Here is an 18,674-nt window from a genome sequence, read left to right as displayed (position 1 = left end):
TGTCAGTTATGCTGTATGCTGTTATACACCTTTAAGTAAACTAAATCTTTTATAAGGTAGTTATTGAGCAGATATTAAGCAGATATAATTCTTTTGATTAAAATATTTGTATTATACAAGAGATCCTGGTAACCATCTTGTACATATTTATATTTCCTCATTTGTAATATTAGTTTCAAACCAATATATACCTTGGCTGTAAGCACTGCAGCGGCCACTGAATTCTATCCAAATTGATGATATCATAGTTTCTGTATTAAAATAAGTAGAAGGTTTCAAAGCTGGAGTTGTAAGTAGATTGGAAAAAAATATATATCCATGAAAGCAAAGAGCAAAACAGAACTGCAAATCAATAACCCAGGCGAGGATACTGAAATGATCTGGAATGCCATTTGATTTTTATTGCCATTTGCTGAAGTAGAGAAGAACAACCGAATTCACTCATGTCCATTTCTCAGAATGTGTTCAAGTAATCTATGTATCTCTGTATTATGGTGTTATGTATTATGCCATCACACTTCTAACATTCAGCTTGTACAACTTTGATCTCTGGAGTTCAGAATCCTTTAGCAATGAAGCATGTATCATAATCTACATTTTACAGCCTCAGAGGTTAAATTGTTCTGTCAGAACTGGAATTGTGAGATTTCCCAGTCCCGGTCCCGTGCTCATAGCACCAGACCACACAGCATTTGAATTCTTGCTCAAAGTTCTCAAACTAAGGCAATAAGAAGACATACCACATAATTACTAGTCTTTCCTCTGAGTGGCGTGTATGTGTAGGTCTATAGCATGGTTGGGTCAAATGAAGTCATGTCTTTCATCAAAATACTATTACCTCTCATGACTGAATTTGTCCTTTCAATATCCTTCATAAAAAAGTTCAGACTCATATAAATTTGAACAGGAAACAAAGGTAAAGGAAGTAATGGTATTTATGAATCACTTCTATCTTTTCTAATTTTTGTCCTGAATCAAAAATACGGTTTGGTTTCAGGATGCTCACCTACTGGGCTTCACTTCTTATGCTAAAACAGCATAAGACAACTTTGTAAACACCGTAAGTGTGTGTGATTATGTCTTTTTTTTTTTTTTTTTTTTTTTTTTTTTTTTTTTTTGAAAAGGAGGTGTTAAGCTCTATGCTACCAGTTTCTAGCACAGGTAACCACAGGTTGTTTTCTTATACTTCCCGTTTAGTTTTATATGCTAAAAAGAAGAAAAAAATGCTTGTTCTTCTAACTCTATTGAATGTGAAAGGAAGCCTATAATAAGTTAACCACTACTGTACTATACCCTTGATGTGGATGAATTTCAGTAACTGATGGAATAAGATGGAAAGTGAATAAGTACACTTAAGACCAACTGCACGCTGAAGTGCAGTTATTCTAGTTTTCCCATGTTTCATAGAACAACGGAAAAATGTGGCTTTCAGATCTGACCCTCGTTCATTAATTTCTATATTTCTATATTTATACATATTTCTTAAATATAATTATGGTCATTCAAATAGATAATTTGTTTCCTAATTTAGCTATAAATTCTACAAAAGAATGTTTCTTAAATTTTGTTTTCTAACTTCAGGCTGGTTTTATGTCTTCTATTAAAATTTATTTGTACTTCAGAGCTCATTTTTAAAATTATATTCTCCTTTTCTATAACAGAAATTAATTTACCCCAGATATGGCTTCCTGTTGGTTTTGTATCTTCATTAACTACTATTTTAATTTATATGCATATAAAATTGCATTAGAGTTTGAGCTGTTTCCATTTCATAAAAACATAGAGACCTCCTGCAGTGAAACAATAAGACTCAAACTGGTGGAGATGCAAGAAAGGATATACCATCAAAAAAGCAGTTTATAAGAGACCTTTTTTTACTTTATGATGTGTTAGCAAGACTAATCAGTCATATGTTTCTATTTCAGACATGATAAACAGGAAACTTCTAAAGCATTGAGTCTAAAGTGATTTCTGGCTAAGTGGATTTTGTTCACTTTAATATCTGCAGGCCTTTTTCTCCATTTTAATGGAGAACTCTAATGGCCGCTCTTACTGTGACCAAGAAGATGCAGGTTATATTATTCTGTAAATACTAGTACTTGAGGAACTACATATGTATGTAGTTGAATCAAACTAATTGAATCAAAGAAATAGGCAGTCATAATTAAAAAGATTATGTTAGTATTATAGTGGCTCAACAAATCCATGGTAATTGCAGTTAATAAGCTTTTGATGTAAGATTTTTACAATTCTATTAAGACATAATGCTGTGATTTTTGTACTAGAGCGTTTTTAAAAGTAGGTGAAAGGAAAGGAGCTTTAACAGGTAATTAGTTGTCCAATTAGCAGTATATAGAAAGCTGGCTTCAATAGCAAGGGAACATGTATTTTGTTTATCATTCAAAACTGTAAGTCTTGTAAGAATTTAGTCTTATAATAAAGTACCATTGAGTCATGTGTAATTAAGAATAGGAAACATGAAAAGTGAAGTACTTAAATTCAGCTGTTAAAACAGGAATTTTAGCTTACAATTTATTAATAACATTTAGATTTAAGTAGCATTTTTGGCTTACAGGTGTTTAAATTTCTTAAGTGTGGTTAATTTATAATAATAGCTCTGGTTAAGTTGAATGCCACTATGCTTACACAATCTATTGAAGCCTGAAAGTTATAATGGATTTTCTTTACACAAATGTTTGCAACAAAGACACTGAAAACATCTGTGGAAATGTTGTTCAATGTCTATTAAAATTACAGCATTATGTATGCCTGAGCTTTTAGTCATCCTGCAGGCAAATCCCCCTTGACCTGAATAGCGCATGACAGAGCCTTGTGCTGAATTGTAAAGAAAATGAAATATGGCATATTCTAAACTCTTGAACCATCATTTTACTCATAAATATTGTAGAGCTAAATACAAAATTATCAACAGAGCCATTGGTTTAAATAGTTATTAAATACTACATGGCATGTGCAGAACTGTAGTAAGTTGATGCAACTGAATGATATAAATGTTGCTATAGAGACTACACACTCAGTTATATTGAATGATTGTGTTCCGATTCATTGAAACTCTTGGTTAATTGAAGAGCATAAGCTTTCTTCCTGGATCTATACCCTGCTTACTTTAGCCTTTTGGTCTTCTGAGCATTTGCTGAAAATGACGCCAGCCTGCAAAATGTGAATGCTTTGTAAGATACATTCTGATGGTGTACATACAACAGTGAAAATGTGCTTGATCAGCACTGCACGAGGGCACTTTTCAAAGCTGGTGTTTGTTTATAGCTACTTTGCAGATAGGATCCCTTGAAATGTCCTTCCACCTGGATTTTGTCAAAAAAAAAAAAAAAAAAAAAAAAAAAAGAAGAAGAAGAAGAAGAAGAATTTTTCTGTCTTTCAAGGATTTAAAGATATCTCACAGTACAGTTGAAATAACAGTTGAAATAACAGTTCAGATCAGATTATTGGGTATCTAAAAGGCCTTGATGAGTGGATTCACTGTGTGTGCAGGTATGATGGTGATGTGCTATGCATGTGAACCTCAGGCAGCCCAGGGTACATCAAATTACACATTCTTCTTTCTATCTGAGATCTTCTCTGCTGGACTTTTGGAAGGATATCCATTTTACAATTCCAGCATGCACAGTCTATAGAGTGTGCCTGCTGATATCCTCCAGTGAAGACAGAAAAGACTTCAGAGCTCTCCATCAGGGCTGGACAGCAGAGAGAATAGATTGTGCATCCTGCAAACCTATCTTTAAAGACATATTTTCAATGATGCTTTGATTTCACTGTGAAAGAAGTAGCTGGAGTTAAATAGAATTGCATGATTGAAATGATACAGACCTGGTAGGGCCAATACCTCTTCTGAACAGTCAAAGACTTCTTGACTGAAGGTTAGTATTATTATTAGAATTCACTGATACCTTTTAGAGTAATCTACACTTTTGATCAGGCTTTCTCTACACCCACAGGTCTCCTTTGGCTTGTTTCTTTTTGCCCGGCTCATGTCAGGTCTTAACTATTCTCAAGGCAGACCTACTTCTGAGTATTTATGTTTATTTCCTTAGTGAATTCCTAATCAGTCTTTCTCCTGATTCATCCTGTTCATCCACATCTTCTCCCAAGAATATATACACTCATACCCAGCTAGACATCCAGGCACTCAGTAGCGTAGGTATCCAGTCCAATCTATTTCCAGACCTTCTGCTTTATCTCCTGACAACAAACTCACTTAGAGTGAAAATTAAGACTAAGATCCTTACTTCTTCAGAGATGGGCTTTGTGTGTACTCTCTTCAGTCTTGTAATATTATTTGAAAAAAATATGTCTGGGCCCAAAAGGTTATCTGTTTATTCCAGTTATATTGACAGGTCTAAAAATCCTCTGTTTTGACTGCTGTCAACTCCTTCATGTTTTCAGAACACCAGAGCAACAACAAAAACACCATTGTAAATCCCAGCTTACATTTCTTGTGGTGCTAAGCACCATGGAATTTAGAGACTAGAATTGTCACTGTAAAAAATGATGTTAATTAGCTTGTCTCTCCTGATACTGATTTTATGAATGAGTGTACGCAATGCCCTCCTACTGATATTTTTCTCCTTCAGACCTTGCCAGCCCAGTACAGGCTTGAAAACTCGCACACACCTGGATCCATTACTTAGATGTATGTGGATGTGTAGAAAATTTGAAGTTCTACAATGCTAAAATATTTAATAGAGTGAACCAAATGTGTGTGAAGGGGAGTTATTTTGGTCTGTTTCTGACATAATGAAAAAATGGCAAAGAGGCTGATGATTTAAATTTCAGTCTTTGACGATTGGCACAGGATGTTCAGGTCACTATCATGTTCTTTCTTGGCCCTGTCACCTTATCATAATATGTTCATCTTAAACTGCTTCTATGCTATGGGAACTTTCTTTGGTACACTGTTGTGTCTCATTTTTACTCACAATAGGCTCATAGTGGGAAATGGAATTGGTCGCCAAAATTGTGGCATTTCTGGAGGAAACATAAATAATGATGCACTAAGTGAGAATAGTCCAAGATAGTCTCACCACATAAGAACTCGGAAAAAAGTTTTGGAAATTAATTTATTCTTAAACTTGAGTCATTCTGTACAGTCTAAATTTTCTTTGCATAACTAAATATTCAAGATGGAAGTAGTAAAGTATCAAAACAAAACCAACCAACCAAACAACAAAACCCCAAGTTAGAGGTTGTCAACTTCCCTGAATAGGACAGTGCTAGAGGAAGTAGGTGCAGAGGAACAGGGCTGTTACTGTATTTTGGTTCTGTGGGGTTTCTCACTCCCGTTTTTACATTTATGCTCCTATGTGTGCATTTCTGCCTGAGGGGCTGCGGTGGAACAGATCACACACCATTTCATTGGCAAACCACAGTGACCCACTTGGGTTCTCTTCCCCTTCAGACTGTTGTCATTGCTTACATATTCTCTTCAGCATGAGGAAATGTCAGCCCATCAACTAAAAATAGGGAAACTGCATTAAAAAAGTGTATGAAAGTTCTGTGGTCTCCACATACAGAAATGCTTGATTTGTAAGATGAATCCACAAAATGAGTAGGATCAAACCCAAATTTGTCTTCTTTATTCTTTCACAAGTTCAGAGTAGTCCAGTAAAGCTTGAAGCTACTAATCCTCTTTTGTCCTCTTTTATAATCCTCATGAAATGGCAAAAAGACAATTTATTTGAAAATATGGTAGCTACTACATTTATTAGTATACGTGTTATTTTGGTTTAACTTCTAATGAGTCACATTTATGGAAGACAGAAACTAACCAAGACATAGTGTGTAGGAACAAGCCACATGAATAACTGGAGGGACTACAGCAGGAAGCTACAAGTAATCAAGAGAGGCTCTGTACTAGCAATTGGAAGTAAATATAAACTAAAGTAAAAGAGATGGGTGAAAAGGATGAAAAATACAGAATTATAACTGCAGCTATAGTCATCTATAACTTTTACTATTGTAACATATAATACAGCTTTTTGTTAATCAATATTTTCCTAAAGGAAAAGGGTAGCATTGAGATGACAGGACTGGAGATCTGGCGGCACACAGAAATATTTCTTGAGCAGTCTTGAACAGGATTTACATACCTCCAGCCTAGCAATAATCTCTTCTACGCACTAGGTTTTTGCACTGTTTAACTACTAAAAGTAAATCATATCTTTTTTTTCCCATCCAAAGATTCTTTTCATAGGTGACTCAACTAACAGAGGAATGATGTACTATCTAATAGAAAGAGTGAATAAGACTCTTCAGGAATGGCAAAAGACTCATGATATTAAATGCTATCATAATATCAATGAGGGGAAAACATTTATTAGTTACTCCTACTATCCCCAGTTTTGGATGAGTGTAAATGAGAGACCAACATTTGAGAAAGCACTAGAACAACTGCTGCAGAGGTACAGTATAAACTATATTGCTGGCTTGTTTGTATTCTCCTATTCACAAATGTGTTTAACAGATTTTACAATTAAAGTCAGTAAACAATCAAGTATAATGTGTGCAGACCATATTGTGTGATTGAAAAATAGCAGAAAATGACATTGGGCCTCTGATTAGGATGCCAGATACAGTTCGCTGAAATGTAATGTAATGCAGTTAAAATGTTTGCCATCTGTTTTAAGCAACGTGTTGTTTTTTCTTTCTGGGTTTCAGATCGCATCCCCTTGAGAACACACACCAGACAGTATTAATTGTAGGTGGTGTTCAGTGGCTTAATTCTAATCACCTGCAAATCATTCAAAAGGTGTTGAAGAGGTAATGTTATGTACTAAATGTTTTTCCAAGTCAAATCTTATATGATAAATGAGAATCAACTTCACCAAAAATTTTAAATACAAACATTTCATTTGTTTTCTCATGGGTGTGCACTTAACTGACTTTGAAAAAAAAAATGCAGTATCTTTTGATGTGTCTGTCAGTAAAATGCATGTACTCCTTTTTCATTTGCCAAACAGGGAGAATCTATCAAATATTCTGGTAATTATCAAATCTATAGGGATGGGCTTTCACCTACCTGTGGATGGAATACATTCTTTATCACAGGTAAGCTACATGTATATTTGGAGAGCATTTTCATGGAAGAGTTGTCATTCAGTGATAATTTTGCTGTCTGCTCAAAATGTTAGTACCTCTGCTGAGCAAGTTGTAAGTAGATCAAAGAAAGAATAATGTTTGTATTTGATAATATGGCTTGCTGATGCAGATTCAAACTAATTAGCATTAATTCATGGGTCCCATCATAATAGGATAGCCATTAGAGATGTCATGCTCAGTCAGCTATCCCAAGAACTAGAAAAACCTCCAATATTAAGCCTAGTGCCAAAGTTGAGAAATTGAACTGGAATTAAGCAGGTTGTTCTTTGTTCCACATAGATCACCGACCCTCCTCAGGCTTCCTCCATGATTACTGCTGGATCAGATTCACTGGTCTAGCTATATTGCACAGCTCTCCATAAATCTATCTTAACCAGCCTATTAAGCCAAAACACTGCAAAGCAGCTGGAAAGCACCAGTGAGGCCAGCTTCTTATTTATATGTTAATAGGGTGTTACAGTCAGTTCGAATCAAGTCCAAGACTCTCAGAGTAACAGATGGGCTCACTTTAATATATTGTGTAACTCATTCCGAATTTTTATTTACAATTCGGGGAAATTCTCTATTTATAACATAGAATACATATAAAATGTGTGGATGAGACAAAGCTGGGAGGTGCTGGAAGACAGAACAGAATAAATGTTGGCTAACATGGTTCATTTAACATACCAGCTATTCACAGGTGTTGAAAGGAGAAAATAATTAGCTGTCATAGTTTACACACAACGCTGTCACATTGGAGACTGGCATTCACTTTTTTTTTTGTAATTATAACATATTGCTTTATTCAGTATGTGATTTACTGTTATTCCCACCATTCTTTTAGCTATTGAGACTGCCTTGTTAGATTTTGCCCATTCTTTCTTTCTAAGTTAGTACCTTGCCTTCACTGAATTTCTTCTTGCTGATTACACTCATTTCCCTAATTTATGCAGATGCCTAATCAGGATAAATTAGGGAAATAGCTGGAATCAATGAGAAGAATTGTTTTAGATCCTGTCATAGCTTTCAGCAGCGTTAGGTCCTAGATGGAAGAAGTAGAATTTTGATCTAAGGTAGGCGAGGCAAAGAACAGAAAAAGCTTTACAGGTTTCCCAGGATTACCTTTTTCAGCTTCTTGTCCAGTAAATTCATACAGCTCAAGAAAGCAGCTACAGTGTGTACCCAACACTCTTTTTCTTCTCAGATAATCTGAATCATTTGCCAAATTACCCATGTGGTTTGGGTGCTCTGGACTTGTGGATTACCCCAGCTACTCTCAAAGCCTTTCTGTCTGCAGTGTCAAATGCACTGACTTAAAAATTTAGAGTTAAGCTTTTTCTGTTCCTCTCCTTCCTGCAATATCTGAGAAATAATAATCTGCGCTTCAGTATAACCATTTCAAAGATTTGCATGGCACTGCACTCTTTTTTAGGTAACAGTCTTAATGACTTTGATTTGAAGCTGAATATGTCTTTTATAGGAAGATTTTCATCACTTCTTAAATAGACAACTTTGTAATAGGACTTTTTTCTGAATTATACTTCATATTAGCTAAATACATATTAAAGAAACAGTTACGCACTATTATTTTTAAACAACATTGAAATCTTCCTATGAAGGAAGCTATGAAACTGCTGCAAATTTTAATTACTGATAATTAGATTTTTAGTTTAAATCTTATTTAAATCAACCTGATTTGTTATGTAAATAAGAGAAAATTTTGATGATTTCCTTATAACCATTTCTGTGCCACAAAATACATTTTAAAAAACTTACACATAAATCTACAAAAATCTTGGAATGGTAGCTATTTTCATGAGTTAATTTATAGTAATTCATGTCTGGAATATAACTGTTTTACTCAAAATACTGTTTTACTGTTAATTTCAATGGTAGAATACAACCTTTAAATAGTCTTTCTGATACTGCTTTAACATTGCAATATTTTACCTGAAATGCAGGCAGAAGTGCAAAAATTATGGAACGAAAACTTACTTATTCTGGATACAGCAAAAAATTATGGTTATGAAGTTGTTGATACTTTTATCATCACAATGGGACGCTACAAAGAGTTCCTGCAAGGGAAGTGTGGATGTCATTTCCATGAGGTATTATTTTATATTTTTATCATTCTCAGTTGTTTAAAACAGATTTTAACTACATGCTTCTTAGAAACAAAGAAGTATCCAACCAGATTCACACTCATGACTCAGTTAGGCCTGAAAAATAAAAATTGCAAAGATGGTAGTAGGTATGAAGATACCTGTCACTCGCCGTTTAGTCTGGAACGCGACCTGAGGACTGGTTAAATGTGATATATCGTAATGGCAATGCCTCACAATGAAAACAAGCATGCTCTGCTGAAAAGGTAACTTGTATAAAGAGTATTGTACAGTTTCCAAGTTCTCATATTATTTGCTGTGCATTATATATTCCTACTGCTTTGGGATCTTCAGTTTATGTATTTATCATACCTCAGCCACACAGGTGTTTGTCTTAAGCCTTCTTGCCTGACTACAGACTAGAGCTGGTCAGCAGACTCCCATCAAACCACTGATCCTTTTAAAATGGAGCTTCCTGCTGTATGTTTATTTTCATGTATTGAGAAAGAGTAATCTAGAATACTTATAATAACTGACTATACCAATAGAAGATGGTAGGCTATTCATTCTCATTACTGTGAATAGCTCTGTTTTCCTTTTTTCTCTGAATATCTATACAGGTTCTGTGTTCCATTTTGCAATTACTGGAATGAATGAAATAGGCACATTGTAAAGTATATGATTAGAGCAAGTGAGGACATATTATGATTCTTCAAAGTTCTGGCAAGGAATCTTCCCAAGATATTACAAATGACGAGAATTCATGGATTAAATCAAAAACAAATAAGCAAACACATTGTTATACCTAGGCACAAAATCAACCTGGAGGTTGCCAAACCAGAGAAAGTAGAGAGTTTGAGAAACAATATATTTAAAGTTCTGGTTTCTTTAGGTTTAGGTTCTTTAGGTTTCTTTCTGTATTTTGAGTATGTGGTGTGCCTTTTCATACAAATGCTCTTCCCCATTAGTAAACTAAGGTTTTGTTTTGGTTTTGCATTCTTTCACCTTATATGTAACAAACGAGGAAGTGCTTCTTTGGTTTAGTGCAGGAAGCCCTGAATGAAAATAGAGTGTTATTTCTGGTTAGTCAATTAAGCAGGTATCTTCTGCTGTAAGACTGATGACAGTAGTTCTAAATTTGATAGTTAAAGAAGTGTCACCAGTGCCACCATTACCCATGACACCCACTTTTTGGTACAAAAGACCAGTTCCTAAGTTCCTGTTATGAGTGATCAGTTCACTGAGCATCTGAACATTTCACTGAGGCATTTGCCCTAAAGAAGAACCATGAATATCATATTACTCTCCTTGGAAAATAGGAAAAGTTTTGAGAAATAAAGGGGGTGCCTGCCTTTCTAGATGTTTAGCTTCTGATTTCTACTAAAACACATTTTTTCAGTGAAAATTGAAATTATGCACTCAGCGATCATCAGTAACTGGATCTAAGGACAAAGAAGTCTTCTGGAATCTCTATAGACAATGTTTAGTACAGTAATAACTTGCTTGTGATTCTACAAGAATCCATGTTCATATGCATTAATATGGAATGTCTATCTAACAAAAAACTAAGAAACTGCCACAATTTATTCCATCAAAATCTGTTTAAGATCATAAAACTTGAACTGTCATATCTTTCAGGAAGATTAAGTTCCTTCTGTACTATCAAAAGAGAGATGACAGATGAAAGTTCCTTAATAGATAAAGTAAAGAGTAGAAAGAAATTTACTGAAAAGCTGCAATTATAGGGTCGAAAAAAGATGCAAAAGATGTCTCTTTAAAACCAAGAGTTAATGTGTTTCTGCTGTTTCACAGTCAGCTGTGGGCTTTGAGTCTAGAAGGAGCTGCCAGAATAATGACACAAGTAATCTGAAGTTATCAGTAATCATGTTAGAAACAGGAATCTATAAGTTATTTCTTACGGAGAAAATTCTGCTTTTTTATGAGAGTCATCAAAAGTACGTAAATAATAAAAAGACTGTCTACCACACAAGTGAAATGTTAGTATTTTTTCCAGAATGATTTTAGGAATTTGTTTTCTGTCAAAACAGATTACTGCAAATAACAGAGACCACCAATTTTTTTCTGAATCTCTCAAGAGAAGAATAAAATCCGTTTGCTTATTTTGCCAAGTTGTACCTATTTTTCTGTAAGCCTCACTCTTAACCGTGGACCCGGTTGTACACTGGGTTAGCCACCAGGAGTGAGGTGGTAGCACTAGTTTTGGCTGTGAAGAAATGTCAGGAAAACTCTGATGTATTTTCCTCAAAGTTTCATGAAGAGCAAGAATCTAAAAATAACATTTCCTTCATCAGACATGTGGAAACTGCTGTGGCTAGTTGAACCTAGGAACAGTTTAAAACAAACAAGCTGAAATTCAGGGTGACAATAGTAAAATTCAGAAATGGATTCCAGAGTGTCCATGTGGTACCTGCTTGCCAAGCTCTTGTAGTTAGTGGATTCTGTTTAATCCTCTCAGCTACAGCAGTCACCTTTAGACACAGCAGAATAAAATATTAGTAACAAGAATGCTTTGAATATTCTCCTTAAACATCACAAAAAAAGACACAGTCTCAGAGGTGTAACTGTCTATCAGATGATAAATGTATTTTCAAAGCAGAGAGAGGAAAGCAACCAGCTGCAATTGGCTGGGACTGTATTCCAGTACGGGGGTCACTGGGTTGGAGCACAGGTTTGGGAGCTTTATCTGACCTGTCTGATCTCATGTACTGAGTGTGACAGTCACAGTTGATTTCCACCTCTGGCTCCTTAGTAGCTCATATGTTTGCAGCCCGTTGCTGGGGCCTCTATCCCTCTGTGAGACCAAACACAGCAGACATGGTTAGTTAACTGATCCTTTAATCTACTCTGCACAATACATTAGAGAGAGATGAACACAGCTCAGTCTAAATGAAGCTGGGAAAGGGGGAGTAAATCACGGAGCAGATATTTATGCAATGGATAATCAGTCCTGTGGAGTAAATGCCTCCCTCCATTTCACCTAACAGTTATATTGACCCCTTTTTTCCTAGAACCCAGATGTTGTTGCCTTCATGGGTCATTGCAGATGCTCACCATTTCCACAGACCTTTTGAGCAAAATGGAGAACTTCAAAGAGAAATATTTCAGATGTTTTGTATTGAACTAGGTGGAAAACAGCAGGGCGTGATCAGTCATCAGCATTTTTCACACACTCCTCCATCATTTTGTATGAGCTCATGTGCAGATTTTGCCTTACTTTTCAGTCTGAGGGATCTTTACAGAGAAAATATGTTTCAGGGGAGGATCAGGGAACAATTTGGCTTGCAGAGTTGTTGTTAATGAGGCTTCAGAGGCCACTTTGCCTAATAGAGGCATAGATGTGCCCAGGAGAATCCATCAGACACCAAAAAACAGCCTTAGTTCTTGAGAAAAGTAAAAAGAAAATCCTTGAATGGTTTTGATATCTCATTAATTTTAACAATTTTGTCATCAGTTTATTTCTGCATCCTGCCAAATGGAGTTTCATCAGGTGCTGAAGCAGTTTGCACCAGGAAAATGCAGCATTTGGCTTCCCAGGCTACAGCCAAGAACACTAAGTAAAACCATGGAGCTTTTCATGTTTTATGAAGCCAGATGAGAAGGATTAAATCCATTGCTTCATACTTTCACTTTCTTTCTCTTAAAAATGACTTCTTAAGCTCCCAGAAGACAGCACCCCTCTGTAAACGACATCTGAACTAAAGCACAGCTGTTTGGGAATGGGGACTTCTCATTCTGTACAGTCAGAAACAAGAATTGAAATGCATTCAGTAGTTCTCATTTGGTTCTTGTTACCTGATCAAGTAGAAAACTATTGCCCTCATTTGTCCTGATAAATTCTTTGAGTTTCCACTAACATACTTCAGAGGCCCTCAGATCACCCTGATAGCACAGAAATCTGCATATCTGTAGAACCTACAGTCTTTGCTCAGATTGCGAAGGGATCTGGACTCATTGAGTGATTAGATTGATCTGGGACAAAAAAAAACGTGAATAACTTCAGCACCTTTTGCCCAAACATACTTCTAGTTCTGGTTGTACACATAAATGTGATTTTTTAAATTACCTCATTCTTCTCAAATACTTACAGAGAAAGTAGATTGGTCAGTGTTTGTAAAAGAGCTATGGAACCTATTTTTTATTCAGATTTATCCCTTAATTTAATGACAATGAAATAATGAACACAACATAGAAACTAGCAACCTTGGGATTTTCGTATCTTAATCAGTATTTGGCTGCAGGATGAACGTTAAATTGCATTCCTTGGAGATTATGCCTAACAGGAATGCGGTTTGGGTGATTGGTTCAAGGTGGCATCATTTCAGAACAGTTATGTGATCTAAGGCGCTAGTTTAAAAAAATGAACCTGCAGTAATTGCATGAAAACAAATAACTGCTCTTGGCTTAGCTGTATCAAATTGATCATAGGCTATATTAATTTTCTACATGGATAATTCTTGCTCTTTTTTAAATTCAGCCAACTCCTTCATAGCCTCTTTTCCCAGTCTTTCAAGCCTTTGCATGTGTTTTTTCTTCTCTCACAGTTAATTTTGTGAGTTGCTTCTGTTGATTTATTATGAGCTTCATTACATATGAACATTGTTTCTGAGTGATTGTTAAGTGACCATAAATATATTTCTAAAAAGCTACCATGCCTTTGCATAAATATATGCTTTAAGAAATATAGTCAATTCCTTCAACTGTGTACTGCGATTGTTGTGGCAGCAAAATTGAAGGACACTAGCACTCTATCACGTCAGCATGTTTTTTCTTTTTCAAACACAAGTTAGCCACCTGGCATGTCTTTTGCTATCTCTATGTTTTCCACTGCTTGGGTAGAGATCCTCTGTCATGCATCTGTACAAGGTTCTGAGATTGAGAGTTGCTTCATTCTGCATCAGTGATTGTGCGTTGAAGTCAAGCTTCGAACATCTCACAGCAGACCCCCAGTTATCAGGCTCCTGAGGAGCCCACCTTTCACTTTGTCTCTAGTCCAGTGAACATTTGATTATTTGACACCAGTTAAACATGGTAATCCCAAGTACTCCCAATCTAGAAGTCCAAGAAGGAAAATTCTTCTACACTATCTCTAAGCTACAGAACCGCACTGTGATTATGTCAGTATGATACCTCAAACATCCAGGTTGGGAGAGATCTGTTAAAATGCACCATAACTTGGGGAAACAAGGCATAGCCCAGTTCTCATCCCAACACGGAGCTGAGACAACTTGCATCAAGATCTGAGAGCTAGGAACTTCTAGCAGAGTTCATAGTTGAGATACAGCATAGGTTCCTCAATGACATGAGATCAGATCTGGACCTAAGCTGTGAACTGCAGAATGTGGTCCAGATTTAAAACTTCTTGCAGGTCTGGACTTCCTTGAGTTTATTTTTTTCTTATAGTAGATGTATAAGCAAGTTGTGAAGTATTGCCTTTAATGAAGATAAGATAGAGTCTAATACGCTGAAGACATTACAAATTCAAACAAATTATTACAATGTGGCTAAGCATTTAGATTTCAATGCTTGAGTGAATAGGATCTTGCACTTTAATTAGTATGTAACACAAAAGTCAACCCACTATAATAAAGTTTGTAAGTAAACTGCTGCTCAAGGTAAGAGTATCAGCACCTGCTTTGTGGAGAACTGTCTCAACAGTTGTGTGCACACAGCTGTGTATCCCTCTAGGTGCATGTAGAAAGCATTCACATGTGTCATTTCTTTTGCAGGTGGTGAAATCTAATCCTTCTGAAGAAATTCCTCACATAACAATGACATTATCAAGGCACTCTACCCTGGGGAAATATATCAGCACTCAAAGCAAGCGATCACAACTGCAGGACTATGCAACAAATTCTCGGTCCCCATATCATGTCCGAGGTCCAATAAATCAAGTTTATTCTGAAATCCTCCTCAACAGGCTCTGTGCAAGGAAAAGAGAGCTTGTCAGCAAATAACCTGTCTTGGATGAAGCACTGGGACTAGAGACATGCCACTACCCATGTGACAATCTAAGGATCATGGTGAATGAACCACACTGAGTTGTTGCACACATACCAACAGGGTTGAAGACATATGGCTTTTTTCCTAAACTTTATGAAATCATTGTATGTGCCCTGGCAGATCTGTGGTTTGGAAATGGAAGATGGAGAAATGCAGAAGAGAGAAGAGGGGAAGTTACTTGAGCTGTTGCCAAGTGCTAGAACAGCTGTAGCTCAAGCAACTGTGTTTTAATGATAGTAAAGAGAGAGAGAAATATATACACTTGAAGTATTTGGAAAGGACTGCTTTAACTCTTTAGCAGTATCTAGTTTTCTATTTATAGAGTCACTGTAATATTTTAATTTGTTTAGAAACCACTTACATTCCATTTTAAAGTGCTTTATTTTATGTGGGTATGTTCCCTTTCAATATCAGTCTTTTATACTTTGACACTTGGTTTACACAATTTGAAAAAGTCTATTAACATTTTGCTGAGAACACTAACTTTTGAACTGAAACCACACCCCATCTTGCTATTTTAGATGGAATAGAAGAGATATCTACACTATTTTTGCCTATTCTAATGTAGAAATAGGTTACTTGGATTTGAGACTGGTTATAACTTTCTCGATGTCACGTGTAAATATAGTGAATACTTTAATAAACCTTATTTATAGTCTCAGTTTAGGAGAGTAATCATGTTCAATAAAACTGTTTAGTATGTGCTTAAGTGTCTGCCTTGGCCTATGAGCCAAACAAGTATTCTCCTGTGTGGAGGTTCCCCTTTTTAATGATTTTTTTTTGATTAAATAATTGCTAGCGTATAAAGCTGGTACCATAAGCAAAAGAAAAAATGCCTTTTCAAGCACACATAAGAACTTCATAATCTGTTTTTTAATTTATCATGAAAAGGAGTACATGATGTGGAAGCTCTGCATCTCATGCTTGACAGGAGCAGAACCTCTCCAAACACAAGTTTCATGCCATAGCTCATCTACATTACCAATATTTCCAGGCCTTTTTAGGTAAAACCCCAGGAGGAGGTGTGGGGTGTCTTGTCTGCTTATCCCCAGCCACAATGTTGGTAGCACTCATTCCCAACTGTGATGGGAAGCCCAGTTATGGCAAAGGCTCAACAGTAGGATGGTGAACTAAAGGCCATAGAGAGTAAAGCCCCCTGAACATACTCACTTCACCAATTATTTCTGTGCTTGGTCTCCCAGGCCCTTTAGCGTTTTCCATTGTGGTGTGCAGGCCGTGTTATGACAGGGAAAGGCTGCATGGTCCCCATCAGAACTGTGGCTGTAGCTAACTCTGACTACCTGAATGTGAACAAATATTTTTTAAAAATCTGACAAAGCTAGGTCCTGATGTGCTTTGCCATAATCTTAAATGACTTAAGAGGAAGCTATGTGACTTTGTACAGTTAAAAAGCAGCAGGAACAGTTAACAAGTTAAAAAAAAAAAAAAAAAAAAAAAAAAGCCCTTCAAGAATAAAAATCCAGTTCTGCTGCCAGGGAGTTGGTGTTCAAGTCATCACTTTCCCCCATCATGAACAGGACAGGGGAATCAGAATCAGGAAAGTCTGAGTCTAGTGGAGGATCTACAGAGCTCTGTAGCATGTTTCCCCCTACACAATTTTTATCCAACTCTCCACTAGCTTCTACTATCTTTGGGAAAGGAAGAGGCAAGCAAGGTCGGTGAAGACATGAATTACAGTGCAGAACCAAACGCTATCTTCTTACCCTTAGTAGTACATAGAAGAACTGCCTTATAACAAAAAAAAAACTAGAAATTCATGACACCAGTTCTAGGATTTGCTAAAGATCCTTAAATCCAACATAGTGTGTATCCCCATCTCAAATATTGTGAATTCTTGCTCCTTCAGATAAGGTATATGGGGACATGATGGGAATAGCTGTGCAGTTTGGTTTAGATACCTCAATCAAGAGTCTGGCTTCCCTAAGTGGTCAGAGGATCCTCAACAAGAGTATCAAGCATAGCTAAACTAGGAGTCATCACTCTGTATTGACAAAGCTCCGAACGGAGACAGTGTCACTGCATGCAGTAGGAGAGTGTGAATATCTGCATTTCTCTGTAATTACACTGCTGTTGTGCTTACAGCAAATGTCCCTGAACTTCTGTAAAAGATTTTCCCTGACGTGGAGCCTCACCTGAAAGAGAAGTAAGAAACTGTACCTAAATACTGAAAATGTCAGCATTTGGTTACGATCAGTGTGATTGTCTGATTAATATAACTCTGTGTAATAATGTAATATATAATCTTGGGGTCTGGAACTCTAGCATAACATTAAAGTTGAAGGATTTAATATCATGCTATTAATATCAGCACATGCAAATTCCAGCCAAATGTCTTTGTTATTAAGGTGATCAATGATAGGTATATTGCATTATATTTTTGTTAAGTTTTATAGCTTGCTTAAATCCACATGCTGTTGCTGTTATTTTCTGTACACAAATGCTCTTAAGACATGAACTGGGTTTTATGATTTTTTATTTTTATCAAAGACTATTGCTAAAGCATCAGCTATAATGATGAAAAGGAAAGAACTGACTTTGTTATACTGTAGCTGATACTGGCAAATGTGCAGTTTATCACTTGCAGTTTAATCAAAAAGATAGTTTACATGTGCTGTACACCTAGATGTCTTAATGTTGTTCAGATCTTAATATTATTTCAAATGGATCAAGTTGAGATTTTCCTTTATGCTTTCTATTTTTAATTATTCATATGTGTATGTGTTTGTGTGTGTGTGTGTACAAGCCACTGGTACAATTTGCAGACTGATCTTTATTTAAATGTGCCCTTTGAATAGTTTTTTCCATCATCATATATGATCTGTGTAGTCTTAGGACTAAACAGAGGGAATGCAGACTACACATAAGGTACCAAAGCACATTTTTCATTATTTAACTTTAAAGTATATCTAGCATCTATTGCTCTGTGAAAGAAGAGACTGAGATTAAATCACATGGAGGTATCATTTGTTCATACAAATTCAAATTTTCAGATTAAGACAATAAAGGAATTACTATGCTTGAATTCTAGTGAAGATATGTGTTATTATTAATATTTTACTCTAGAATTATCAAGTCTACTATGACGTTTTGCCTGAATAAGCATTATATTATTCCTATTACATTAGAATTGATACTTAATTTAGGATTTCTTTTCTGTATATTTACCTTAGTCTCACTACTTCCCATTAAAATAGCAAAGGACCTAATTGTCAAGATCAGTTCCATCTCCTGATACAGCCATGAATTGCCCTAGAATTGGTGGAAGGATTAAAATAATCAGACTGGGCAACATTTTTCAACAGATTTTGCTCAATTCAACAAAATTTGCTTAATTTGCTTAACAGCATATGAAGTTTAGAACAGAAACGGGGATTGCTTTAAACTACAGGTAGTATGTCCAAAACCATGCTGCAA

The 18,674-nt window shown here is 36.0% G+C and overlaps 1 protein-coding gene across 2 annotated transcripts in view; it reads left to right on the top strand.

Annotated features, from left to right (window-relative positions):
- CPED1 (cadherin like and PC-esterase domain containing 1) overlaps nt 1–18,282 on the top strand; it is a 149,844-nt gene extending 131,562 nt beyond the window's left edge. For both annotated transcript variants that reach the window (XM_062583302.1, XM_062583293.1), the window contains 5 exons: nt 6,217–6,437; nt 6,694–6,795; nt 6,996–7,083; nt 9,078–9,224; nt 14,966–18,282. In XM_062583302.1, the coding sequence (XP_062439286.1) occupies nt 6,217–6,437; nt 6,694–6,795; nt 6,996–7,083; nt 9,078–9,224; nt 14,966–15,193 (786 nt within the window). In that variant the 3' untranslated portion in view covers nt 15,194–18,282. The remainder of the gene's footprint in view (nt 1–6,216; nt 6,438–6,693; nt 6,796–6,995; nt 7,084–9,077; nt 9,225–14,965) is intronic.
- The last annotated feature ends 392 nt before the right edge of the window (nt 18,283–18,674 follow it).

This window comes from Rhea pennata, chromosome 1, assembly GCF_028389875.1.
Source record: "Rhea pennata isolate bPtePen1 chromosome 1, bPtePen1.pri, whole genome shotgun sequence".
Taxonomy (NCBI): domain Eukaryota; kingdom Metazoa; phylum Chordata; class Aves; order Rheiformes; family Rheidae; genus Rhea; species Rhea pennata.
The sequence above is the reverse complement of the archived record's forward strand: the minus strand, read 5'-3'. Positions and strand labels throughout refer to the sequence as shown.